The sequence below is a fragment of the Balaenoptera ricei genome, chromosome 4 (genome assembly GCF_028023285.1).
Source record: "Balaenoptera ricei isolate mBalRic1 chromosome 4, mBalRic1.hap2, whole genome shotgun sequence".
Taxonomy (NCBI): Eukaryota; Metazoa; Chordata; class Mammalia; order Artiodactyla; family Balaenopteridae; genus Balaenoptera; species Balaenoptera ricei.
The window spans coordinates 96036751-96064683 of NC_082642.1; the positions used below are offsets into that span (position 1 = coordinate 96036751).

Genomic DNA, 27933 nt, shown 5'->3' on the forward strand with positions numbered 1-27933 from the left:
TACGTTGGTTAGTGCTAGCGAGGAAGGCGGGACCGCGAGCCCAGCGGCGAAGGCGAGTTCCACTGCGCAGGTGCACGCAGGAGGGGGTGCGGTGCTCACTCCCTGGCTCTCGTGTAGTTCCGGGGCCCTGTTCGCGGCTGGGGCGGTAGGCCGTCGCGGCGCTGACGTCACCACTGTGCGCTGCCACGTCTGCTCAGCTCCGCGGTAATGGAGGCTGAGGATGAGCGCTGACGGGGCCGGGCTCTGCCTCTAGCTTTAGCTCTGGCTCTGACTCTGGCACTGACTCGGTGTCTGGGTCTGGCAGCGCGAAGCCTGGACACCTTTTCTCGACTCTCCGGGAGGGGACGGCCCGCGGGCAAGCAGCTGGTTTGGAGCGTCTCAACCTGGGCAGGGAGTTCTCTTGCCTGGGGTCCAGCCTGTAAAGCCGCCTCCTCCCAGGGATCCCTCCCCACTGGCCTGGCCTCCTCCATGCGTGAGTATTACCGAGCCGCCGCGCTGTCCGATTGTCCCTGGCCTGCTTCGACCCTCCAGGTTGCGCGGCGGGGGCCGCTTTGTCATCCCCTCTTAGGGGCCAGTCTATTGAAGTTTGTGGTCCTCTCGCCGCCCACCTTCCTCCACCCCATCCTCTCGCCCTCTTCCGTCCCAATTTTTTTGCTCCACACTTTTCTTTCCCTTTGCTCATTAATTGAGCAAGGACCAGCTGCCCCTACATCCAGCGGTTTGAATGCTTTGTCTCACCTGGCGTTTGTTAATCTGCAGCCGAAAGCTGTTAGGAATAGGGAACAGAGGATATCTGCTGTAACGTTTTGAAAACCAGGGTTTTTCCACGGTGTCATTACTCAGTTTTTAAGTTGTATTGTTTCGGAAACAGATTTTTGGTATCCATATTGGCGGATCCGTGATTTTGCCATAGATTGATAAAAACAGTTTCTTTTCAGTGATGGTCTTTATGTATTACTTGTCTTTTAATCCTGCAGTTTCAGTAATTTCTAAATGATTTTACATCAGTTTTCCTGGAGTGGCCATCCACTTGAGCTCTTTCCAGTATTTTCACTCTAACATATGGAGATACCACTTGAACAGTTTTACTTTTAAAGCGTTAAAAGACCTTCTGATGTACTTTCACGCATCTTTGTCAGTCCTGACAACCACCTCTGTAGGACAAGGAACGCTTTTTTTTCTGATGAGGAAACAAACTCAGAGGTTAAATGCCTCAAAGTCAGATCATAAGTGACCCAACTGATCTCAGAATCTAGATTCCCTTGATAACAAAACCTAACATTTTGGACAGTGCTGATTCTTCTGCATTTCAAGTGGCTTACTGTGAAATACTACTTTTGAACTGGAAATGTATATATTCAGTGTTTCTTGTAAATTTCTACCTGATTGTAATATCTTTCAAACAGAGCTTAGATTAGAACTTAGGCTTCTGACCCATTGGAGACTGAGTAGTCCTTTCATTAGAATAAACTAGGTAATAGACATTGGGAGCATTTGTTTGACAATCTGGTTTTACAAGGTCTGCTCACTCAGTTCTTCTGGTTGTTTTGTTAAACTGCCTACTTTAAAAATAGTAAACTGATATTTAAATGTCTCTTTTTGTTCAGTGTTGAAACAGGCTGACAGCCGTTAACCTGGGTTGCAGCTACAGGTGGCACTGGAAGCAGACTGGTTCCTGGACATGCCCGGTGGAAGGAGGGGCCCTAGTCGGCAGCAGCTAAGCCGTTCAGCTTTACCTTCTTTGCAGACTTTGGTTGGTGGGGGCTGTGGCAATGGAACAGGCCTGAGAAACAGGTAAAGAAGAAATAAGACTTTGCGTAATTTGTAATATCCTATGATCAGTAAGACTAATACAGAAGTCATCATGTTATTCAGATATTTGCTTATCAAGATTGTTTTCTGACACTGAAGTAGAAATCCTGACCCTAAAGATTGAAAACCTAGTATTTCAGAATACTTTGGAGATAGAAAGTTGTGATGCCCACAAAGTGAAAACAGGCTGATTCATACTTATGGCTGATAATCCAAATTCTAGTCATCACCTTTTTTTTCAGCTATTAAAAGAAGGGAGAAATTAATTACAGTTCAAGATGAGTGTGATGGTTTAACTACTTACTAGCATTCTTTTTTGCGGAGGGCAAATTAAAATTGACAGTTAACATGAGATTCTAAAATTGTCATATTCTGTCAAGGGTCTTAAAAATTATTTTGTTCAAAATGAAATGAATAAACTATCAGCTGTAGCCTAAACATCTTAAGATTTGTGTCATGTTGTACGAGAATAAAGAATTTGATTTTCTTAATGGAAATTTATCTCTATTCCTAATTTTCAAAAGTTAGAGTGAATTATTTCTAAAATTATCCAGGATAACTCATTTCATCAGGAGTTTCGATCATGTAGCAGTAGAAAGAGATGGCTTTTACTGGATTGTTTGGTCAAGATAATTTTTTTTTTCTGCTTCCTCCCTGAATAGAGTTTTCTCTGGCCTGGATTCTAATTTTCACAGCTAGCAATCAGTACTACTCTTGTCTTTTCAGGCCCTCCTGATGTTATTTGTGCACTTTCTCTTTCTGGCCTGCCCTTCTTTCTTTCTGACCTTCCACTCCAAGCTCTACTCAGTCTTCAGAATCAGTTCTGATGTTGTCATTTCGGTGGGTCTCTCCCTGAAATTCCAGTTTGAAGGGACTTTCCAGGCTCTGATTCTCATTATACTAATTTTCAATCCAAATTTTATATTTACATATGTATACAGAGTACTTATAATTTATCCTAGAGTAATATTTTTACTCTCCTGTTCTTTGGATTTCCTCATTTTAAAAACGGTAATACTTTCTGCTTCATAAATACTTTATGCTTGGAAATAAATGAAGTAGTAAATTGCAGTAACTTTTAAAAACTTTACTCTGAATTTTCCAAAATTTCTACAAATAACATGTGTTGTTTTATTTTTTTAAATAAAGAAAAATGAAAAAATGAGACTATATGAAAATGCTCTTGAGGAAAAGTACTATCCAGCATAGATACTGAGATGAAGGATGTTTCCTATTTGAAGTTCATGCTTTAATTTTACTAATATATACTGACCATCAGTTTAGTGATTCAGTACTTTCAAATTGCAGTAGAAAATCATAGCTGTGCCTAGCTAGGATTCTAGCTAGCTAAAATATTCTAACTCTGCCTCTGTATTAACTCCAGTAGTTCTTTGTTCATTACTTTGACTTTGAGGATTTCCCTAGATTCTTAGATTAGATTAGATTCTCATACCGTCCCATGGAAACCCTCCTCAGTGTTTTGGGCTGCTTCTAGGAGCACATAGAAGGGAGAAAAAGTCATTCAGACCTAGTAGTCTAGGCTTCAGTTTTCCCAGTCCTCTCTTAATGAGACTAACTTTTTCTCCTGTGTATTTTAAATATTAGGATACCATGTAAAATATCTTTTGGGGGAGGGAATATGAACTGTTCTGCTATTTAAAAAGAGCTGAAAACCACATTCTCAGATGGTTCTGCATGTACTTGAAGTCTGCAGATAGAATACTGGGAAGAACTAGGAACGTTTAGAAAATACCTCTGCTCTTAAATGAGTTTAGCTCTGAGCATGTGATCTGTATTCCTTGTAGCTCTTCTATCCTGGCTTTCCAGGATAGAAACTGAGGCTCAGGGATATAAAGTTACTTTCTCAAAAACCACAACTGGTTAGTGGGAAATCTGGGACTGGAACTCTCCCACATTGTATCTCAAACATTTGTGTCACTTTGCTCTTCTTGAATCTATTTTATATTCTTTCAGAGGAACAGTACTTTTTTTTTTTTAATTTATTTTATTTTTGTTTGTGTTGGGTCTTTGTTGCTGCACGTGGGCTTTCTCTAGTTGCAACGAATGGGGGCTACTCTTCGTTGCGGTGCGCAGGCTTCTCATTGCGGTGGCTTCTCTTGTTGTGGAGCATGGGCTCTAGATGCGTGGGCTTCAGTAGTTGTGGCACGTAGGCTCAGTAGTTGTGGCTTGCAGGCTCTAGAGCGCAGGCTCAGTAGTTGCGGCACACGGGCTCAGTTGCTCCGCGGCATGTGGGATCTTCCCGGACCAGGGATCGAACCCATGTCTCCTGCATTGGCAAGCGGATTCTTAACCACTGCGCCACCAGGGAAGCCCTAGGAACAATACTTTTAATTTTTCTTAAATGATACCTCCGTAATTAATTTTCTGAGATGTATTGACCGAGTCTATGTATTTTAGCTCTTTTTTTTTTTCTTTTTTTGGTTTTAAGATCTTTGATCATATCTCCTCTCAAACGTTTAACATATAGGAATACTTTCCTCTTTCCAACTGATTCTCTGGATCACTATATTTGATGTTTGTCTCTTTGTCTTTTGGCTTGAAGTATAATAGCCAAGGCTGTATAGGCTATCACAAATAACAGATTTTTTTTTTTTTAACTGACAAAACAAAAGACTTTATTTGGAAGGGGCACCCGGACAGAGAGCAGCAGGGTAAGGGAACCCAGGAGAACTGCTCTGCCACTTGGCTCGCAGTCTCAGGTTTTGTGGTAATGGGATTAGCTTTCTGGGTTGTCTCTGGCCAGTTATCTTGCTTGTGCCATATTTGGTCTGACTCGGTACTTCCTGGTGACGCACGCATCTCTCAGCCAAGATGGATTCTAGCATGAGGGTTTCTGGGAGGTTGGCGGGACATATTATGGGCTGGCATCTCCTCCCTCCTTTTGGCCCCTCCCGAATTCTCCCAGTTAGTTTTCAGCAGCAGCCCCATGTTCCTTATTGGGATCTCCTGTTATGAGATAACTCATGCAAGCAGTTATTATTGTGTCTGGCCAAGGTGAGTTGTTTTGGTCAGTAGTTCTCTAACATCTTGATTTCTGATTACCCGTGGCTTACTGTCTACCAGGGGAGAGAATATTTCAATACTGTATGAAATGATAAGTGTGATAAGGGAACTAGGGACAGAATTTAATGGGCGTACAGAAGAGTGGCGCTTTTACAAATATGGGGGAGGAGGATTGAGGGCATCCTTTTTTTTTTTTTTTTTTTATTTTTATTGGAGGACAGTTGATTTACAATGTTGTGTTAGTTTCTGCTGCACAGCAAAGTGAGTCAGTTATACATACACATATATCCACTCTTTTCCCATATAGGTCATTACAGAGTACTGAGTAGAGTTCCCTGTGTTGCACAGTAGGTCCTTATTAGTTATCTATTTTATATATAGTGTGTATATGTCAATCCCAATCTCCCAATTTATCCCTCCACCTCCTTTCCCCCCGGTAACCATAAGTTTGTTTTCTACATTTGTGACTCTATTTCTGTTTTGTAAATAAGTTCAATTGTACCTTTTTTTAGATTCCACATATAAGCTGTATCATATGATATTTGTCTTTCTGAGTCTGACTTACTTCACTTAGTATGAGAATCTCTAGGTCCATCCATGTTGCTGCAAATGGCATTATTTCATTCTTTTTTATGGCTGAGTAATATTCCATTGTCTATATGTACCACATCTTTTCTATCCATTCATCTGTCAGTGGACGTTTAGGTTGCTTCCATGTCTTGGCTATTGTAAACAGTGCAGCAGTGAACATTGGGATGCAGGTATCCTTTCGGATTATGGTTTTCTCTGGATATATGCCCAGAAGTGGGATTGCTGGATCATATGGTAGTTCCACAAATATAGATCTTTTGTACTTTGTTTTGAATATTTTTCTTGAAGCCCAGAGTGTTATTAACTTTGTTAACAGCAGAATTAGTCTGCTTTACTTAGGAAAATTCTATAAAAACCTTTAAATCATAACAGATATTTTAAGGGATTTTTTTTTTTTTAACTTTTGGGGTTTTTAAAATTTATTTATTTATTTATTTATTTATGGCTGTGTTGGGTCTTCGTTTCTGTGCGAGGGCTTTCTCTAGTTGCGGCAAGTGGGGGCCACTCTTCATCGCGGTGCGTGGGCCTCTCATTATCGCGGCCTCTCTTGTTGGCGGAGCACAGGCTCCAGACGCGCAGGCTCAGTAATTGTGGCTCACGGACCTAGTTGCTCCGCGGCATGTGGGATCTTTCCAGACCAGGGCTCGAACCCGTGTCCCCTGCATTGGTAGGCAGATTCTCAACCACTGCGCCACCAGGGAAGCCCCATAACAGATATTTTAGCATGTACTTTTGACTGAAGAGGAATAAGAAATTTTATTTGTTCTAGAGAATGTTTAGTTTGTTCTAGAGTAGAGGTTCCTCATCAGAATTTTTTGTTTCCATATTTTATGATTAAATGGAGTGAGGGAATAGAATGGCTGCTGGCATTAATTCTCTCCAAGTCCACCAGCTCAAACAACTCCAGAGGGCACCTTTCATGTTGTATTCTGTGTGAAAAATACCTCCTGGAGTTGTGCAGTGCTGTGGCCCATCTCCCAGAACCGATCAGAGGATAGTGGTGTATTAATGATTGGTTTATGATTGAGCAAGTAAGGTTTTGAGACCTACTGGTAGATCACAACCTACTCCTTGGTAAGCTTGTTCTATTGGAGTGTACTCTTGAGAATGAGGGGAAGAAATTTTTATAATTTTTTCCGACCCTCCCCCCATCCCTGTTCTTCCCTTCTAGCTCTTCTGAGTTTCTGCCTTGGTATTCTTAACTGTTTAGAATGAGCAGAGTTCATATTCCCATGAGTCACTTAAAGTACTGTAAATGTCACATACTACTGGTAGAATTCTATATTTGAAAATTTTAGAGTAGAATGGTAACACTAATATTGTTCCTTCTCTAGAATCTTCTTTGGAAATAACCAAACCAAGCCTGTTTTCCTTGTTCTATTAGCAATAGTAGACCCTTAGATCTCTATTCACAGGCATATAAACAATGGGAAATTTTATTCCTTACCCTCATCTTATCATTTTATTTATTTATTTATTTGGCTGCGCTGGGTCTTAGTTGTGGCACACAGTATCTTCGTTGCGTGTGCGGGATCTTTAGTTGCAGCATGCAGGATCTTTTGGGCGCGTCATGCGGGTTCCAGTTCCCTGACTAGGTATTGAACCCGGGCCCCCTGCATTGGGAGTGTGTAGTCTTTACCACTGGACCACCAGGGAAGTCCCTCATCTTATCATTTTAGATAGCCCAGCTATTTGTGACTTACAAAAGAGCTCAGAAGAAAGAACAAGAAGAAGATAGGGATTAAAATCTCTATATTTTAATTTGTGTTTTAAGAGATCTCCCTCTTTTTCATGACTGTATTGGTCTGCTGTCTCCTCAACCTAAAGATATGTATTTGCAGTGAACTAGGAAAAGTACTGTCTCTGTCCTTAAGATTATGATCTGATAGACAAAAAGATGTATATAAAAAAATTATACAACAGTATGAAAAAAAAACTATAACAGTATGAAAAGTGCAATAAAGGCAGAGTTTAGGTATAATGGTGGCACAGAGGAGAGATGAATCAGTTTTGATTGAGTGAGTCAGAGTAAGCTTTTAGAGGATATGTTTGATCATTTTAGAAGTCTTGAAAGATTTTGTCTGTAAATGTGTATGTGAAGCTTTAAGGAAGGTGATTTTGGAGGGCATTGCTGGTAAAAAGAATGGTGTATACAAAGGAATAGCATGTTTATTCACAGATAGCAAATAGCATGGGTAGTATATAGGGTGCATGTGGAGGAGTGATAAGAGATGAGAGTAGTCTGTTAAGCAGAGGGCCTCATAGGACAGACTGAAGATTTTTGGATATTATGCTATTAGTGGAGAGCCACTAAAGAGTTTTAGGCAAGAGAGTACACTATCAGAGTTTCACTTTAGAAAGATCTTTGAAGGCAGGTTGGAGGATTTGCTCAAAGTAGAGTTGAATTTAGAGGGATTACCTCAGTAGTTCAGGTGAAAAATGGTAACTCCTTGAACTTAGGCAGTGGGTTTAGAGAGGAGAGTGCAGTTTGGAAAAAGATTTATAAAGTGGAGTATATATGATTTAGAGAAGAAAATTCCTAATATGACTCCCAGGTTTCTGATTTGGGCAGCTAGCTGGGTGGGCCGTGGACTAGGGTCAGGATTTTAGGAGGAGAACCACAGAGATGTCCAGTAGACAACTTGATATCATGGATCTAAAATGCAGCAGTGAACTTTTTGGAGAGATTTTAGTTTTCAGCATGTAGGAGATAATGGAAGCCATGACCATGTATTACATTATGGAGAGAGAGTGTACAGAGGGAAAAGAGACAAGCAGAAGGTCCCAGAATAGAGTCTTGAGGAAGCCCAACAGTTAAAGTGTAGGTGAAGAAGGAAGCAGAACCCCTTTGTGCTCTTTGACACTGAAAGGTATCACCATTTGAATTAACCATAATTTTCTCTTTTCAGGAATGGTAGTGCTATTGGCCTTCCGGTCCCACCTATCACAGCCTTAATCACCCCAGGTCCTGTTCGTCATTGCCAGATTCCTGATTTGCCTGTGGATGGGAGCCTGCTCTTTGAATTTCTCTTTTTCATCTACTTGCTGGTTGCTTTGTTCATTCAGTACATCAACATCTATAAAACAGTGTGGTGGTATCCTTATAATCATCCTGCCTCTTGTACTTCATTGGTAAGTCTTAACAGGCCTTTAAGTTCTTCATGTTACTTAGCCAAGAAACTAGTAGGAAAACTTATGTGTAGAAATTATTTTTCTTAATTTTTCTTGGAATAAAATGTTTTTATATTAAAGCACAGATTACCTTCAGAATATAATGTCATAAGATTGTTAAATATCTGGCTTTGGTCCATAACCAGAAGTAGTAAAAATATAAATGAAAATGCAGAAAACATTTAAGTAGTTTTATTATAACCATATCACAGAAGGGTTTTGATATTTAGCTTTCTCTACTCCATGTTAAATTTGTTGAAAGTTTAAGGTGCAAGTATGATTATATTCCAGGAACTTTACCCTTTTGATGGCTATATGAGGATAATGATAGCTTCTGTAACAAATAAACCGCAAATTGTATAATGCCTCAAACATGTAACAGTCTGAGGCAGTTGTCCTGGTTGGCAAGAGTAGCACATTTCCATTGGCAGGGGACCCAGGCTGATGGAGACTCTGCCATCTTCTAGCATGTGGCCTCCAAGGTGGCTGTGGTCTGTCCCTGTTCTCCAGAAAGGGGAAAGAACGGAGGGAAGCATAAAGGAGAATTTCTTATACGCCAGGCTCACGTCATTTTCACATGTACCCACTCCTAACTGTAGGGGAGGTTGGACAATATAGTACCTTAGCTGGGTTCATTGTTACCCTGAGTAAAATTGGGTTCTGTTACAAAAATAAAATGAGATAAGAACTAGCCATCTCTGCTGAAGTACATCAGCAGTTATAACTCTTTCCAGTTATTTAGTGTGCTGTGGTAATCTTGATGCCCAGAGGGTTCTCCACAGATGGGCATATAAAATAACAGTTCAGGATAGTCAGGTGACCTAGTAGGTAAGTGGTCAGCAATGGCAGATTTGGATGGATAATGGAGATATGCTCTAGGAGAAAGAAGATTATTGTCCTGGGTAGATTGTATGTGTCTGACACTTATAAATGATTAGAAAACCTCCCTGGCCTAGTGAACATAGAAAGGAAGTGTGGACCAAAATGTTCAAGATAGTATGAGAAGGGAATAAACATTTTTATTTTAAATCCTTCTTTGGCCATGGTATTGTAAAATGAGGTTGGATTAGATGATCTTTAAGGCTTCTTCCAGCTGTATCGTTTTATAAGTAAATACCTCAGTATCTTAACAGTGACATTGGCAAATACTTGCTAAGATGTTTACTATGTTATTTGCAAGTATTATCTCATTTATTCTTTCTAAAAACAGGTAGGTACCACTCTAAGACTCGCATTTTATAAGTGAGCAATATAAGACCTAGAAGTTATGAAACTGGCTTAAAATCACATGTGACAAAGTGAACACTCAAACTCAGACCTATCTGCTATGCTTTACTCCCTGTATTTATTCTGTGTTTACTCCATGAGTACTGTTGGTTAGTTCTGTTATACTGTTTTCACTTTGACATCCCATGGAAACTTCTCACTTACTGAATTTTAAGGTAATCAAAGAGCTCTTTTCCCAGCCCACCATTTCTGACGGGAGTTCTTGTGAAAGCCCCTTATAAATGTTGCCTTGAAATGGGGGGAGCCAGTGCTGCTATGGCTGCTGACTCCAGAATTAGGCTTCCTTTGCCTGACTCACGCCACCAAATGGGTGCCTTTTACCCTGCCCCTCTCCCCACTTTACTCAGTTTATGTGATTGGCAGACATTAAATCAAATCTAGTAACTTCAGTTACAGGAAAGTTCGGAAATGTAGTCTTTAGCTTTCCAGTCTCTACAGTAGAAGAAGGCACACTTAAAGGAGGTTATCATGTGGACTGGCTAACTTATCTGCCACACATAATCCTTGATCACACAAAGCTTAAAATTTAATTGTGGAGCTTAAGAGTAACATATGTGGAATAGCAAATAAGATTTTAGCCCATGAATCTGAGGGCCTGCATCAGTGAGCTGTTAAAGATGAATGGGCTGCTGCAGACCTAATTGCTTCCCACCACTGAAGGTATTCAAGCATGGCAGGTGGCAGCTTGACTGGGATGGTCGCCAAGGGACTTACGTCTTAACTAGTGGTTTGTCTCTTTTAAGTTTTCTTCTGTTAGGCATGCCTGACTCAGAAATTTGTCAGATTTATATATATGGTTTTTCTTTTTCATTTTCAAGATCTTAATAATTATCAAAAAGAAAATGTGGGCACCTGAATATGTAAAGTTTCATTCTAGCTATCAAATAATTAGCTGAGTGAGTCTTAACCCTAAGAAACATAAAAGCTAAAAGTGGTGTAGTAAGTTATTCAGAATATTCAGGAGTGGAGTGCTTTGATTAATCAAATATTCTGGTTTACAAAGAGTTAATCATAAGTAGATTACTAGTTTTCAGTGATTTAGAATATAACAAAATTTGCTTAACAATGAGGTACATTAGGCACTTAAATTTTTCGATATAAAAAATGTCTTAGATGGATTGGTGATACATAAGACCCCCCCAGACATTAGCTAGGGGGTGTAGTGTATTTGCTTCCATTATTTTGGAGGAGTAGGATGAGCAGGGAGGAGTGTCAAAACTAAGAGGGGATAAATAATTGTTAGAATCCAAACACTTAAAGAGAGACAGGGAAAAGGAAATGGTCTGACGAACGGTAAGCCACTCTCTTGATATTCTGACTGCTTTACCTTTAAAATGTATCCCAAATCTGGCCACTCCATCGCTACTGACCCTGTTCAATCGATCATGTTTTCTCATCTGAATTGAAAGCAATAGCTTCTTAACTGATCTTTCCCCAATACAATGTATTTTCCACACAGCAATCAGCGTGATAATTTTAAAATACAAATAGAATCATGGCACCCTTTGCCTAAAACACTCTTATGACTTCCCCATAGGAAAAAATATATAAACTCAATCTTTTATTGCTCATTACCTCATTCCAGCCTTCTTGCTGATTTTCAGACATACCAGGCCTATATTTCCCTGCCTTAGAGCCTGTGTGATTACTTTTTCCTCTGCCTGGAGCTCTCTGCCCCCAGATCTTGTCACGGCTTGTGCTTTTTTGTCATTCAGCTGTCAGCCCAAGTGCCACTTTCTCAGAGATATCCTCCCTAAGCACCAATTTAAATTGGTTCTGCACTTCCCTTCCCAGTCATTATTGTTTTATTTCTTACCAGCAGCATAACTATTTGAAATGCTTTTGCTTGTTAGTTTGTTTATTGTCATTGCCCTCCCCCCTTAAGCAACTTTATTGAAGATGTGGGTTTAACTGCTGTAACAGGGTGTCTAAAATGGAACAGATGCTTATTTCCCTAGTGTATAAAAAGTAGGTAGGTGATATAAGGCCAGTGTGGCAACTCTTCGTATCTGTTGCTCTGCTACCCCCAGTTTGCTTCTTTCAGACACCGTGGTCCAAAGGCTCCAACTCCTGTCATCACATGCAGCTGGCAGGAAGGAGGAAAGGAGAAAGAGACAGCTCTTTCCTTTAAGGGCATGGCTTGGAAGTCACACACATGACTTTCCCTCATATCCCTTAGCCGCAAGTAGTTATTGCAAGGGAGGCTGAGAAATGTACCTTTAGTCAGCTAGGAGTCAGTGTCCAGTTAAATTTTGTGATGGCAGAAGAAACAACTAGTAATCTCTGCCATCCCCTTTCTCTCTCACACTGCAGTAAAAAGTAAGATCCAGGAGAGCAGGAATCGTGTCTATCATTCTTCAGCATTGTATCCTCAGTATCCAGAAGACTACGTGGCACGCTGTGGGTGTCTAGTTCATATTTATTGAATAAGTTGAGAAATTCTGGAAGGAGGACTGTGGAAACTTACAGACCTTTTGACCATCAAAATGAAAATACATCCCAACTTTTTTTGTTGCTAATGACTTTTCATTTTGTTTATTATCACAGTTATATATATACAGACTTAGAACTAGAAGGAACCATACACAGCATCTAGGTAATGCTATCATTTTATAGGAAGAAGAGATCAAATATAAGACATGTTTTTAAATCAAGTTAAGGGGAAAGACTGAATGTATTGATGTATCAGTGAGTAGGGAGTTTAGATTAGTAGATGCCCAATTAGATTAATATAAGCTTTCATAAAGAGAGACCAACAACAGTAACTCTTGAAGCCTGGGAATTTAAATTTGACACTCATTATAAATATGGCATTTTAGATAATTATTCTTGCCATAATTCTGCAGGTTATCACTTGTTAACCCAAAACCGTAATCTTTTCCTTCTAATACAGTAAACTTGCAAAAAAAGAGAAGGTTACATTCCAGATAGTTTAAAATAGTGTTTGAAAAGTTAAAGCAATTTGTCATGAAAGAAATAGAAGGTAGGTAGTCTCTTCAAGGTCCCTCAAATTCCTGTGGTCTGTAAGTGTAAGATGATATAGGACAATCTTTTGAGGGGGCAAACCTCTTCATGTAGTAGTTCCAACTGGATACACATTTCTTTCTGATACAGTTATTTGTTTCTCTTGTAGAATTTTCATCTCATTGATTACCACCTGGCAGCATTCATCACAGTGATGCTTGCGAGGAGGCTTGTATGGGCCCTCATCTCAGAGGTAACAGCTCATTCACTGTATTCTGTCACTTGTAGCTAGAGCTAGTTAGAGGTTGAAAATGTGAAATGTCCAAGTATAATTTGAATGCAATTATAAATTAATTTCTTTACTCTTACATGAATTGTGCTAGTTCTTTTTAAAAGGTTTTCTTACAGTATATTTAAAATTCAAGTGTGATATACTAATTCAACCGTTAGAAATCTCATTTGTCCAATAGGAGCTTAGTTCTAGTTTCTGAGTTCTCCAATACAATCTTTCTAATTTTGATAGTTGCAGTAAAAACAGGATGGATTTTAGGTAACTATTGTTAAGAAGAGTTGTATGTATGTAAATAAAGAGTTGCATCTAAAACATTGTTTCAAGTAACATTCACTTGAAATTATTTATTTACCATTTGTGGAGTTGCTAGCAAGAGACATTTGTTTGAGTTTACTAAAACTTAGAATTTTAAAATGACAGCATCCACACTTGCATAGGACTAATCTTGACCCTCCCTAGGTTAGGATCTCCTGTTATTTACTCTCCAATAGCAACATACTCTTTTCCTCATCACACTCATCCCAGTGTCACCAGGGCAGCAGAGCTTGAATGTATTCATCATTTTTGCCTTATTCCAAACCCCAAGCTCTTAACCACTGTGCTACCTATATGTGACAGATACTACACAAGGTCCTGGGGATACAGTGGCGACCAAGACAAGTAAGACCTCTTTTTGAGGTCCTTATGATGTCTTTATGAGGCTGCCCAACCAAGAAAGACAAATATTAAACTTAAATTTATTACTAATCCTAAACATTTGAGAATGGAGGCAATGGAGTAATTCCAGTGGCTTAAATGCCTTCCCTTGACTTTGGCACATGAGGTACATTGGCATGAGGTATGTATCAGGGGAGTGATATGCAACTGTTTGTCCTGCTGGGCTGAGAACAGCTTGAGCCTGCTCTACAGTTTAAGGCCCAGGCCGTAGTATTAATTCAACTGCTTCTTTGCATTTATAAGTAACTACACAAATAGTATATATTGTGTATATATTATATATGCTATGTAGTATGTTGGGTGAACTAAGAAATGGATATATAGGAGGGACCTGTAAAACTCCTTCTCCTTGCCCATGTGCTGTTGACTCCAGAAAATTGTTTTTCTGAGTTCTGACACTGCTGTTTTAGAGGTTATAAGAATCTGTCATTTTCCCCTGCATTTCACTCATTCCTTCCTAGTTCAGTTTGAAAGAAAATGACATTGCAGAGCTTCATGTTTAGACAAATATGTTTTCTTACTATATTTAATCAGTTTTAAAGATCTGGGATTAAAGAAGAATATTTGAACAGCTGTGATGTAAAGAACTAGAAGTAATGATCATGCATTATTTTCATATTTGCAAAAGTCAAAAAAGAAACATTTATTTATATAGGGATTTGTCAAAGAAGATCTGATTATTTTTTGAAGTTTCAGTAATTTATTAAACATTAATTCAGCAAACAGATTGGGAGGAGGATTCAAGGAAAAATAGAAACACTGTTGCTGCTGTTGAGGCCATTGCAGTCTAGTCCGTAGTCAGATAAATTAGTGGCTCACTATCTTTATGTATATAAAAATCACTTGTTGGTTTGTTAAAGTACAGGTTCCTTGACTTGTGATTTTTGTTCCCTATATCTGGTGATGAAAGTCAGTAGGAATTTGCATGTTCAGTAAGCAGCCCCAGTAATTCTGATGAGTGTGGTTCATGGAACATACTTTGAGAAGCCCCAGTGTAAATAAATTAGACGATATCATAAGAACTTAAAGGAGGTCTTGTGAGGGACTATGGGAATTCAAGGAGGAAACAGCTAACTGTCCCTGGAGAGATCGAATCTTCAGGAATGAGGAAGATAAGGTGGGATGGGCAGTTTTTCTTCCTTCCTTCCTTCCTTTTTTTTTTTTTTTCCCACAGCTTACCTTCCACTAAATCTACTAAGTCCTTACTTGAGTCACATTGCTTTTGAGTAAAGTCACTTATAAGCTTTTCTTTTTGGTGCTTCCAAACTTACAGGCCACTAAGGCAGGTGCAGCATCAATGATTCACTACATGGTTCTCATATCAGCTCGCTTGGTGCTACTTACTTTGTGTGGATGGGTACTTTGTTGGACCCTGGTCAATCTCTTCCGAAGCCATTCAGTCCTCAATCTCCTTTTCCTTGGCTACCCGTGAGTACTCCAGTTTTACTATTTTATTAGTAAGTCTTAAGAAATTATTTGGGTCATGCAAGTGATGGTATTAAAGGGCGGGAAATGAAATTCTTCAATATAAAGCAGGAGTTCAGAAAATTGGAAAAATCAGTGGTTAGAGTGACCATATAATTTATTTTCTAAACTGGGATACAGCTGGGACAGTAGACATAAACTAAGATTATCCCCAAGAGGTATGGCTCTCCTACCAATGAAGAATATTTTCATTAGCTCTGTCCACCAAATAAAATTCATATACAATAAAATTCACAAATCTTGTGTACATATGCTGAGTTTCGATAAATGCATATATCTGTGTAACTCAAAACCTCATCCCAGTATGGAACATCACCATCACTCCAGAAGTTCTTTCATGTCCCTTTCCAGTCAAACCCAACCCCCCTGTCTCCCAGAGGCAACAGTGTTTTGATTTTTTTCCCACCATAGATTAGTTTGCCAATTCTAGAATTTCATATAAATGGAATTGTACAGTATGTATACACTTTCAAGCTGTCTTTGACTCAGCATGTTGTCTTTGAGATTTGTCTGTGTGGTTGCATGTATCAGTAATATTTCATGGTATGAATATACCACAATTTGTTTATTCTCCTATTGTTGGGCACCTGGGTTGTTTCCAGTTTTTGACTACTATTAAAAAGAAACTGTTATGTACATTCTTATACAAGTCTTTTTTTGCAAAGATACCTTTTCATTCTCTTGGAAGAAATATGTAGGAGTGGCACTGCTAGGCCACAAGGTAGGAGTATGTTTAGTTTTATAAGAATCTACCAGACTTTTTCCCAAAGAAGTGATACCATTTTATTCTTTCAGCAATTCTATAAGAGTCTGGTTGCTACACATTTTTGCCAGCATTTGATGTTTTCCATTTTTAAAATTTTAGCCGTTCTGATGGTTGTATAGTGGTATATTATTGTACATATTAGCTTATTAAACTATTTTGCATAGTTTTAACTTGTTTACATTTGGCTAAAACCTTCTTTGTTAGATGTTAACAGATAGCTATCATTTATTAAGCTCTTGTTAAGTGTTAAGTGTCGGGCTAGGTGGTGCTTATAAACATCACCTCATGAAATCATCACAGTGACCCAAGAGGTAGTATATTTAGTCTGCTATAACAGATCCAAAATGCTTGTGGCTTTAAAAAGTTAGAAGCTCATTCCTCTCTCCTGCACAGTGTGTGTTTAAGCTATCTCGGATAGTTGTGATAGCTCCGTGGTGTCAGAACTCAAGCTTCTGCTATCTTTTTGCTCCACCCTCCCTAGCAGGATAGATTGTAAGGGAGGCTGGAAAATTAAGTCTTTAGCAGGGCAGCTGTATCTCAACTAAAAATTCTGTTGCTATGATCCCCATACTGGGCATTAGTCACCTCACTGTGGTCAGGGTAGGTAGACCTTTGTGCTCTCCTATCCCCTGGAGTGAAGCATTAATAGGCTGAGCACTTAGGTGTTGTCATTCTCTTCCATCAGCTGGCTAAGACAGGACCTAACCACCTTTGACCATGGAGATCCAGGCTGGGTTCTGCTGGTGGCTCACAGAGGTTTACATCTTCTTTGGTGGCATTGTCTCATGTCATGCTCGGGATGGATTTTTCTAGCTCCAGGTCACCCTTTTTGGAAACTATCTGCCTCAGTTTGCTCTGCTCTATGCCATAATAAAGACTATTATTTAAGCCCGCTTTCATCTTGGTGTTTGCTCACTGTTGGACTGATGTTGAGAGCCATATTGGACTGTCCGGATGAAGAGGAACAGGTTTTGTGAGTGTTGCAAACTTTGTATACCTCAGTGGGGATAGTATCATGGCAGAGAATAGTGTTCACTCCAGTTGTGGTCTAATTTGCATTGTTGTCCAAGGCCTCCCAGGGTAGACTGCAGGGCTCTGTGGGACTAATGTTGAGTCCTGGATGTCAGAATTTTTGGTGGGTTCAGAGGTCACCCTGAGATGAGGACAGTTGTGAGAACCACCAGTGACTTTGGAGCTGCATGAGAGTGGAAGTCGTGTAGTCCAGGCATGTGATTTTTAGGACCCAGGCAGAGTTCCTGGATAACTCAAGTGGAAACACCTTTCATTGCTCACCAGTCTTCATTGCTACTGCAACAGAATCCCTCCCATGTACAAGGAGAGGTGATGGAGTTAACCTATGGTTGGCAGAGTTCTACTGAAAAGGAGATTCAGAAAAGAGATTCAGATTTTTATGTGAAGCCAATTTCTATTAAAACTTAATTGAGCTGTATAGTTGGTATGCATTGAAATGAACGTACCTAAAATGTACAGCTTGGTAGGTTTTAATACTTGTAAAGCCACGGATCCATCATCATAATAACAAACATACAACACCAATGTCTACCTTCTGACGTGTCTCCCAGGACTCCCAGGCAACTACAGTTGATTTACTTTTTTTCCCACTCAATTAGTGTTTTCTAGACTGTTAATGTCATTGGCATCTTAATATTTACTTTTGTATTTGTCTTTTTCTTTCATGATGCATAATTATTTTGAGAATCATCTGAGTTGCAGGTGTGAGTAGTTCATTTTCTTCCTGAAAAATAACAGAAGGGGTTTTGTGGTTTGTTTCCAGTTTGGCCACCACAGATAAACTAACTATGAACACGTGCATAAAAGTCTTCATATGAATATATGGATTCATATTCTAAAATGAATAACGGTTACCTTATGCATTCCCGTCAACAGTATGGAAGCATTCCAGTTCCCCTGTAGTCCTCACCAGTATTTGATTGGTATGGTCAGTAGTAAAAATATTGCCTGTTTTAAAGTGTGTAGAGGTATCTCACTATAGTCCGATTGCATTTCCCTAATGATTCATATTGTTGAACATTTTTATTGTGTTCATTTGCCAGGTGTATGTCTTCTTTGATAAAATGCCTGTTCTTTTAAATTTTATTTATTTATTTATTTATTTTATTTTTGGCTGTGTTGGGTCTTCGTTTCTGTGCGAGGGCTTTCTCCAGTAGCGGCAAGCGGGGACCACTCTTCATCGCGGTGTGCGGGCCTCTCACTATCGCGGCCTCTCTTGTTGCGGAGCACAGGCTCCAGACGCGCAGGCTCAGTAGTTGTGGCTCACGGGCCTAGCTGCTCCGCGGCATGTGGGATCTTCCCAGACCAGGGCTCGAACCCGTGTCCCCTGCATTGGCAGGCAGATTCTCAACCACTCACCACCAGGGAAGCCCATGTTCTTTTATTTATAACTGAGAAGACAAAAGAAATGTGTTGGAACTTCACTTTTCTTCAGTGACTTTGCTGGGTGGAATAAATGTTTCTGCTATTCACACACAAAAAAAATTCTGTTGCTATGGAAGAAACAGGAGAACAGTAGCTATGGGCAGACAATTAGCAATCTTTGCCATAGGTAAAGACTGTGATTAAGTGGTTAAAAAATTTTCCCATGGTTAGACAATTAATGAGAAAGACTCAGGTCTTTTTGATTCAGAGCCCTTGTCTTAACCACTACTCTAAATTCAGTAGTTCTGAAAATGTGGTTCCCAGAACAGCAGCATCAGCACCTCCTGGAAATTTGTTAGAAATAGAAATTCTCAGAATCTACCCCAAACTGAAGCAGAAACTCTAGGAAGTATGGCTCAGGATTTGTCTTTTAACAAGCCTGCTAGATGATTCTGATGCTAGCTCAAGTTTGAGAACCGTTGCTCTATACTGTTTATGGTGCTGCAGTGTAAGCATGAATTTATATGGGTAGCGACAGTATAAAATAAAGGCATACTCAGAGATTGTGTGGCCAAGGATGGCAGGAAGAGTCTTTCTATTGGTTGTACTCTGTTTCTAATTAAATTCCTTAAACAATTACTTAAGACACCCATCAACTGAATTCATACAGAGTGAATTTTCTTTGTTATAAACATTATTTTTCATGATTCAGATTTCTTATAAGGTGTATATTTTACATCAGTTGTTTCTGTATTTCTAGATTAATATTTCAGCTGTTTGAGTTGGAAACAAATGATTTAGTTATTCTATTTATCAACAATAGCTGGTTGAATCATTTAGAAGGTTAACCCTATCTAACTTGAAAGGCTTATTATGGATATATTGAGGAATATTTTGGCCAGACTGAAGAGGATTACCATCATCAAATGGCTAGCAAACATTTTCATTTTTTTAGATATGTCAATAAGCTTTCTTATTCTTGGAGGCTCTCCACACCCCTATAAAACAATGAAATAAGCATGTAATTTAAACAAATTTTATGTCTAAATATTTACTAACCCTCTAAAATTCATGAATCATTTTCTTTACCTTACAAAGCTCTCCATGCTCTAAGCCTTTGATGTTACCCTGTATCAGTTATCTGTTGACATATGATGCTGTAACGAACATCCACAGAGCCATGGTAGCATACCACACTATGTATTTACTGTGTATGTGTTGGGATCAGCTGGAAGTCAGGAGACTCTCCTGATCTTAGCTGGGTTCAGTCACATCTGTGAGATTGACCGGCTGTCAGTTTAGGCAACTAGGACAGCTAAACTCTGCTCCATGAGTCTCTCATGCTCTGGCAGGCTAGCCTGGACATGGTCACATGAAATTGACAGAGTGGCAAGCTCATTTCAAGCTTATGATCCTAGCATGATACTTCTGCATTTACCCCCTCCCATCCTACTACTCCAGGGCACATTCACAGTGGATCCCAGAGCTACTGCTAACCATCCTCTTAACTTAGCAAGAAGCTCATCCTTTCTCCCTCTATAGAGAACTATGAACAAGTGACGTTTGTTAATTTTTTTAAAATAAAATTTATAACTAAATAAGATGTCTTTTTATTTGCTATTTTTAATATCTAAATTTATGTCAATGAAATGACCATTTTATTTATTGGGTTGGCCCAAAAGTTCATTCTGGTTTTTCACAAGATGGCACAGAAAAATGCGAACGAACTTTCTGCCTAACCCAATACAATACATACCTATACATACCTACGTTACAATGTGGAAGTTACTTAATGAGGACTTGGGGAAGTGTTTAAAATTTTTTTAAGGAACCAAAGTTGGAGCAACTATAAGAAGTTTTGAAAAGTCTCACAAATTTTCAGTCCTTTAGCCAAGTAATTTTACCTGTAAAAATTTATTTATTGTACTTTTAGAATTGTTTTCATTAATCCTTCAAGTGTTTATTTAGTGCCTAGTATGTTTCAGCCACTATTCTAAGCATCAAGGATATAGCAGTGAACTAATAAGCAGACTAAAATCTCTGGTTCTTGGAGCTTACATTGTAGTGAGGGGAGGATAGACCAAAGGGAAAAAACCCAAAATAAAAAACATGTAAAATATATGGAGTGGTAAGATCAGTGGAGAAAAATAACCAGGCAAGAGGAACTAGGAGTGCCTGTGGGAGTATGGTGGGTGATGTGGTGGTGGGGGTGCACAGGGGAACCCCCTCACTAAGAAGAGGAAACTTGAAGGGCAAGCCATTCAGAAAATACCAGATGTACACAAAAATCTGTGTGGGAAGTTACTTATCCCAATGGTATTTATGGTAGTGGAAAGTAAGAAACAGGCTGAGTTTCTAACAAGAGAGAAATAAGTAAGTTATGGTATAGCTACATGAGAATACTATAGTACCTTTTAGAATTGTTGCAGAAAAATATTTAACGACATGAGAAAAAGCTCAATATATCCATGCTACATAATCACACACCCAAAGTTAAAACAGCAGTATACAAACCAGTTTATACTGTATGAGGCTAAACATATAAAAGAAAAAGTATAAAGTCTGTGCACCCAACTGTAAAAATTATAAAAATGATTATTTCCGGGTAATTTCTATTGTCATGATTTTTTGTAGTTTCCTGTTCTACAGTGAATATATATTGCCTTTGTGGGAAGAAATTAAAGAGCTTCCCAGATAATGAATTTACCGTCAGCAAAGTCCCCATTATACTACGTTCACTCTGATGAATCATGACTATTTTACTAACACAGTTATATGATCTGATCTTAGGTGGCTTCTGTGGTCTCATTTTCATACTCCCTTTTTTCTACAGGTTTGGTGTTTATGTTCCTCTCTGCTGTTTCCACCAAGATAGTAGAGCTCATCTTCTTCTTGCAGACTATAACTACATGGTTCAGCACCAGGCGGTAGAGGAAGGTGCCTCGACTGTGGGTGGCTTGGCCAAGTCCAAAGACTTCCTCTCCTTATTGCTGGAGTCTCTAAAAGAACAGTTTAATAATGCCACACCCATCCCCAGCCACAGCTGCCCCCTGTCTCCAGACCTCATTCGCAATGAAGTAGAATGTCTGAAAGCAGATTTCAACCACAGAATCAAGGAAGTTCTCTTCAACTCTCTCTTCAGTGCCTACTATGTTGCATTTCTCCCCCTGTGTTTTGTGAAGGTAGGTGGTTACTTGCTTTTATGTGCTTCCTGGATTTGTGTGTGAATGACATAAACTGGGTATTTCTTATTTAATCCCCCTTTTCTCTGTCTCCCCTTTGGCAGCCTGGATGGTGGAGTTCGGCTGCATCTGGAGTGCACCAATACCTGGTTGGTGGATAGATATTTCCATATCTGTGATGCACCCGTGGTGGTCCCCTCTTTTTTTCTTTGCTTTTCTTTCTTATTTTTTTTTTTAAGATTTTTTTTTTCCCCCCAGTTTCTGGGGAGAATAAACTTGTACTTAGAATCCGTATGTGGTAGCTTAAGAGGACTGAGGTTTCAGTAAAATTCAGCCTACCGTGGTTGATCTTAACATGGTTATCAGGAGTTTCCTTGAATTTAATCTAACCTTTAAACTTTACTTTAGTAGAAAAGAAAAATGGTCTGGATGTCACTTGGGCCCAAAATCTTTTGGGTCATTTTAGTGCCCTTCCTTCACCCATTGAGAAGCATATCTGCAGCTGGAGTGGTCATTCACAGAGATCATTCACTTCTAGAAAGGAAGCACTTAAAGTATAATTGCCTCTCCCTCCCAACCCTAACTCATACAGCCAGAAAGTCAGGTTGAAGGATTTTGGAGGACTCTGCTCTTGAACTTTCTGCACAGACAGGAGGACAACAAATGCATGTGCGACTCAGAGTGGCATTTGTCTGCAGGGCGTGTGTACACGCACCCATCCCTGCCTTCTTGCTCACCAGTACGTGGATCATTTCTCTCTCTTCTGATCTCTTCCAGAGTACCCAGTACTATGACATGCGCTGGTCATGTGAGCACCTCATTATGGTGTGGATCAATGCTTTTGTCATGCTCACCACACAACTGCTGCCATCCAAATACTGTGATTTGCTACATAAATCAGCTGCTCACCTGGGCAAGTGGCAGAAGCTTGAACATGGGTCCTACAGCAATGCTCCACAGCACATGTAAGTAGGTTAGAGGATAAAACCATTTAACACCTTTTTACATGCTGCTGATCATGTTTATTTGCTTTGTATGTCATTCTTGTTCTTGGCTTTGAACACTTAATTTTTAGTTTTTGTCTACGTGGGTGCTTATCATCCCTCTAAACTGAACGCAGGGGACATTAACTCATCTCCACCACCATCCCCAGTCCCTCCTTAAATGCCTCCTACCTTTCAACTCCCCAGTCACTCTAGAATGTGTAATTTATTTCCCAAGCTATAATCTTGGAGTTTTCTTTCAGTCCTAACCCTTTGCCCAAATTCAAAGAGTCATGACATATTTTTAATTTTCTTTAGATGACTGTGAGATTCATCTTCTCATCTTCATTGCCACAGCTGAGTAGCTGCAAGCTAATTGTCTTATACTTAGGCAGCTGGAATTTGCTTCTCTCATCTTTTCTTTCTAATAAATGTAAATTTGTTCTAGTGATTTTCCTAGCCCGCATTTTAATTAATTTATTTATTTTTGCTTTTTGGGTTTTTTGTTTGTTTTGTTGTTGTTGTTTTAGCCTGCATCTTTGTGTTTTTCTTTTCTTCCTAAACTCACTAATGAATGTTGCCCTGCTTTTCCTAAATTTAAGTGAAAACTGTCCCTAAGTGAGTTCTTTCTGAGTATTCCTCTCATTGTCTCATTGTGTCCCCCTATTAGTCATTTCTCTGCATGGTCCCTGTGGTCCAGAATGACTGACTTTAGAACCCTTTTATTCACTTGCTTCTGAGCCTTTCATCATGCCTCTCTCTCAGACCTGGACCATCTTCATCTTCCTTTTATAATTTGAACATTTCACAAATTTCGTCACCTAGAAATTCTTTCCTAATTAAGTGGGACAGATTGAGGTGACATTCCCTTCCCCCTCCCCCTCAGAGTGCTCCCTTCAATTATTTGCCTTGATGTCTGATACAGATTAGCACAGGCCTTCAAGCCCAGGAACTGAAAGAGATTGGGCCAGGCTGAAAAGAAACCCGACTGTGGGCAAAGGACAAATTTCAATAAAAATTGAAAATACAATCCACAGTACTAGTACTGTACATCTTCAGGCTCCTGATGGCACATGGCCATGAGGTGTATCATCACTTTAATGCTGGTAAGTGTGAGCAAGGCCGACGGAACATTTTCTGAACTGGGAAAGCTTCAGGGTGCTAGAATTTTTTTTTTCTTTAACATATTTAAAATGCTGTCCCAGTTCTTACCCTAGGAAACTAACCTTTCCAAAATCAGGAAGAGATGAATTAACTTAGATTTTTTTAAAAAAAGCTTAACCTGAAGATCCCCATCCCCACCCCAACTCCATTACGTTGGTGCTGGAAAGAATGAAGCTTCTTCCATAACTTCTTTTTCCTAGAGAAACCTCTATAAAAAAAACCCAAGAAAGTGGTAAAAAGAAAAGTCTGTGTGTCGGTACCTTGTGTGTCTCTGTGTTCTTCTGTATAGCTTCTCACATATATGAAGCATTTGAAGTGTGTGATAAATGAATAGATTTTCTGTAGCTTTTTGGGATGTAATTCTGCAGTAAATGTCGTGCTAGTTTGATAATGTGTGAATTTCTCCACTACTCTTATTACCATCCACTCTCTCTTCTTGTTTGTTCCCTTTAGCATTTCCACCAATAGACTCTGCTCACTTGGGATTGAGGTGACAGTCCACCTGCTTACACCGGATTTTCTGGCTCATAGATGCCTTCCTTACACATTTATTTCTGCTTGTTCTCCTAAGCCTCTTAAGTCCTTCGACACTGAGTTAACTTTGCAGTTTCTCTCTACTGTATAGCAATGAAGTTATAATAAATCCTTTTTGACTGCTTCCAGTTTGACCATGGAATTACTGTATTTTCAGAATTCAGGCAGATGAAGCCTTGAATACTTAATCCTTTCCATAGAAATATAGCTGGCCTGGCCAGGCACTGTCTTATCTGTAATTGCCAATAGGCTAACATTGCATTTCTTTCTCCCTTAGTTGGTCAGAAAATACAATATGGCCTCAAGGGGTGCTGGTGCGACACAGCAGGTGCTTATATAGAGCCATGGGGCCTTACAACGTGGCGGTGCCTTCAGACGTATCCCATGCCCGCTTTTATGCAAGTACCGCTTATTTCTTTTCAAACATAAGCTTAGGAGTAAGTGTTAGGAGGTTACTCTGTGTGTAAGCATCTAGCACAGTGTGTAGCACATACTAGGAAATTAAGACAGGGTAATTATTTTACTACTATAATGGCCTCTGTCCTTTGGAAATATCTTCTGAAAGGCAGATTGAAGGTGAAATACCTATATCTCAACTTTAATAGCTTGACTGGTTTCTCTAGTTACATTGGAATTTGTTGAGTCTAGTATTACTTGAAACAAGTACACAATTATTTAAGACTTCCATTTTTTCATCTTACAACTTTTATTTGTAATAGTTTGGTTTAGTGGTGTCCTTATTATAATATATCTGTGTATCCTTAAGCAATATTTAATATAGTAATAATGTGATGGTTTTATTTTTTGGTATTTGTCATATATATCATCTCCTTAAAATACTTTGACTTCCCCTTTGAAACTCAGGCAAATGCCATGATCTGTGGCCTTTTACCTTCTCTTGGATTAAAAGGAAAAAAGGCTTAAAAGTTTAAAAGGAAAAAGCAGTAGACACCCATTAAATCCAGCTTCTGTTCTATTTGAATTTACACCTTGGATTATGTTCTATTTGATCTTTCACTTTTCCAGAAATTCTGGCTCTAGGAGGCAAATGTATTTACTTATAAGAGAAAGGCCAGCTGATTAATGGGAGTGGGGAAAAGAAGGTACATGCAGGGAACTGTTTTTAGTAAAAATGTACATAGTGCAGTGCATTGCCTTTGAATGGAGATCATATTCTGAAAAAGAATTGGAGATTTTATTTATTTATTTATTTTTTAGATACTTGAATCCCTTTCTCCCTCCCTCCATCCCTCCCAGTTCCTTATGAGGGTACTTGGATTTTCTGGTTCTGCGGGTGTTTGCAACTAAGAGCCTTTTAATTAAATACTGGAAACTTGCATCAAGGCAGGATGCTTATAAATAACATGGTAGGGGAGGGTGGGGCAAGGTGAAAGGCCTTTGAATGAGGGAAATACCATAATCTCCTAGACTCCTGTGGGATTGCCTTAAGATGAAGGAGTGGACTTAGGTTACAACTACATAAGCATTTGGTTTCTACACAGAATATTTAATTCAGCCAGCTGAGTTCCACAGGCCATTAAGGACATCTGTTGGCTCTTGCAGTCCCCTGGAAACCTACAGTAACTAGATAGTTTATTAAAATTTTCTGCTTGAAATATAAGTATTTTCCTTGCTAGTGTTGGACAGCTGAAGAATCAGGTGGAATCCATAGAAGAAGATTAAGGAAATTAACTTATTACTGATTTTGCGTGACCAAAGTAAATCAGTGCTTCTCAAAGTGGTGGTTGGGTCACTTAGAGTCAGAATCTCTGAAGGATCCTAGGAATTTGCAGCATTTGCATATTTGGAAATGATTCTTAGCCACACTGTTTAAGAACACTCACTTAAAATGTGCCTATTACCTGCAGCTCTGGCTGTCCTCACATTTTTACTCAGTTTATAGCTTACCTGCACATTTAATTGTAATTGTTATAATTGCCATAGAATCTGAAATTGCCTAATTTTTTTTTTTAGAATGTTAACTCTGAGCCAATTTTATACATGATATTACTGGAGATCATGTAATAAAACCCAGGTTAAACATGTTCTTCCTTCCGCAGAAGGATCCTGAGAACCCAGTTACCTTTCAGAGCTGTCATGATGATTTGGTTTTATTCTCAGATTCGAGTCCTGAGGTCTAAATTATTCTTTTAGATCTGATATACTACCATTACCACAGTTTGCAATCTTTGACCTCTATCTTCCTATTCATAATACATTTTTATTAGTCAACCAGGATTTAGCCTCTTAGACTGAAGAATTTGGTGGGAATGAAAACAGTGAGGTCTGTTTTTAGCCAAACTCTAATTCTGACTAATTTTTCCTTCCTTCCTCATTGTTCTGTCTTTGTTCACCCTACTTTTCAATATCCAGAAAAACTGAACAAAATAAAAGAGACAGCATGGTGGGTAACAGTTTAAGAAAAAAATTAAGAAATTATTGATATTTCAACTTATATTACCACTGCCCCCTGCAGACTTGTCTAGTGTAGGTGTTTATATCTTAGACCAGCCCACAAACTAACAATGATTTTTGTATTTTTAAGCAGTTACATTTTAAGTGGTTATGAGTTACCTACATATAATATCCTCAATTTTTGTCTCTTGACTTGAGAGTCTAAAATATTTCCCATTTGGTCCTTTATCCAGCCCCTGTCTTAGATAAATAAATATACTTTTGGTTATCTCAAATAAAATATATACCTAAGATAAAATCTAGGAAAAATTTTTGAGGCAGAGTTCTTTTGGATATAATCCCTTTTCATGTCTCAGGGGCGTTGAAATAAAATGTATTTCATTATTCCTTGAGCAAAAAAGAAAGGGTTTGGGTCTCTATAGCAAGAAATAGCCTGATTGATATTCAATAAGCAGATCTGCTTGTTGGTGCACATAGGAGCCTGTAAATATGAAATGATTTTAGAAGAAAAATGTGAGAATAACTGCAGTCTTTTCTATGAAATAACATTTTGCTTTTTAACTTCCTTACAGTTCCTGTTTCATCGTCCATTAAGGCTGTTAAATCTGCTTATCCTTATTGAGGGCAGTGTTGTCTTCTACCAGCTCTATTCCTTGCTGCGGTCGGAGAAGTGGAACCATACACTTTCCATGGCTCTCATCCTCTTCTGCAACTACTATGTTTTATTTAAGCTCCTCCGGGACAGAATCGTATTAGGCAGGGCATACTCCTATCCACTCAATAATTATGAACTCAAGGCAAACTAAGCTGCCTCTCAACAATGAGGGAGAACTCAGATAAAAATATTTTCATACGTTCTATTTTTTTCTTGCGATTTTTATAAATATTTAAGATATTTTATATTTTGTATACTATTATGTTTTGAAAGGTGGGAAGGGCAAGGGACATTAAATGTATCCATAAACAAGATGATGTGATCTTTCATGTCTTAGTATATTTGAATAATATACAGAGGAGAGGTGTGCCTCTCCAGTAAAGAGATTGATTTGTTTGTATGACTCTGGAATAACTCATTCCCTTATGAACACATCTCATATATCACTTGACACAGTACCTTTTGTGTGTCTGCTTTCCTTCCAGTCTTTCTCA

At 39.0% G+C, this 27933-nt stretch overlaps 1 protein-coding gene across 2 annotated transcripts; it reads left to right on the plus strand.

The window, feature by feature from the left end:
• Positions 1 to 162: 162 nt before the first annotated feature.
• TMEM39A (transmembrane protein 39A) lies at positions 163 to 27835 on the plus strand. 2 transcript variants are annotated; one of them, XM_059921064.1, is made up of 9 exons: positions 166 to 472; positions 1608 to 1794; positions 8337 to 8559; positions 13019 to 13102; positions 15132 to 15286; positions 21340 to 21688; positions 22466 to 22653; positions 24647 to 24767; positions 27357 to 27835. In XM_059921064.1, exons 2-9 carry the CDS (start codon positions 1682 to 1684, stop codon positions 27588 to 27590), a joined length of 1467 nt encoding a protein of 488 aa, XP_059777047.1. In that variant the 5' UTR covers positions 166 to 472; positions 1608 to 1681; the 3' UTR covers positions 27591 to 27835. The 2 variants fall into 2 exon arrangements, with proteins under 2 accessions (XP_059777048.1, XP_059777047.1); XM_059921065.1 differs by lacking the exons at positions 24647 to 24767; positions 27357 to 27835 and adding an exon at positions 23597 to 24636 and having other exon boundaries at positions 163 to 472.
• Positions 27836 to 27933: the final 98 nt, after the last annotated feature.

Bases quoted from the DNA above. Each gene is read 5' to 3' on its own strand.
- TMEM39A (XM_059921064.1), top strand. From the start codon at position 1,682: ATGCCCGGTGGAAGGAGGGGCCCTAGTCGGCAGCAGCTAAGCCGTTCA. The intron at 15,287-21,339 runs GTGAGTACTCCA...TTTTTTCTACAG, and splicing joins CTCCTTTTCCTTGGCTACCC to GTTTGGTGTTTATGTTCCTC. The intron at 21,689-22,465 runs GTAGGTGGTTAC...GATCTCTTCCAG, and splicing joins TCCCCCTGTGTTTTGTGAAG to AGTACCCAGTACTATGACAT.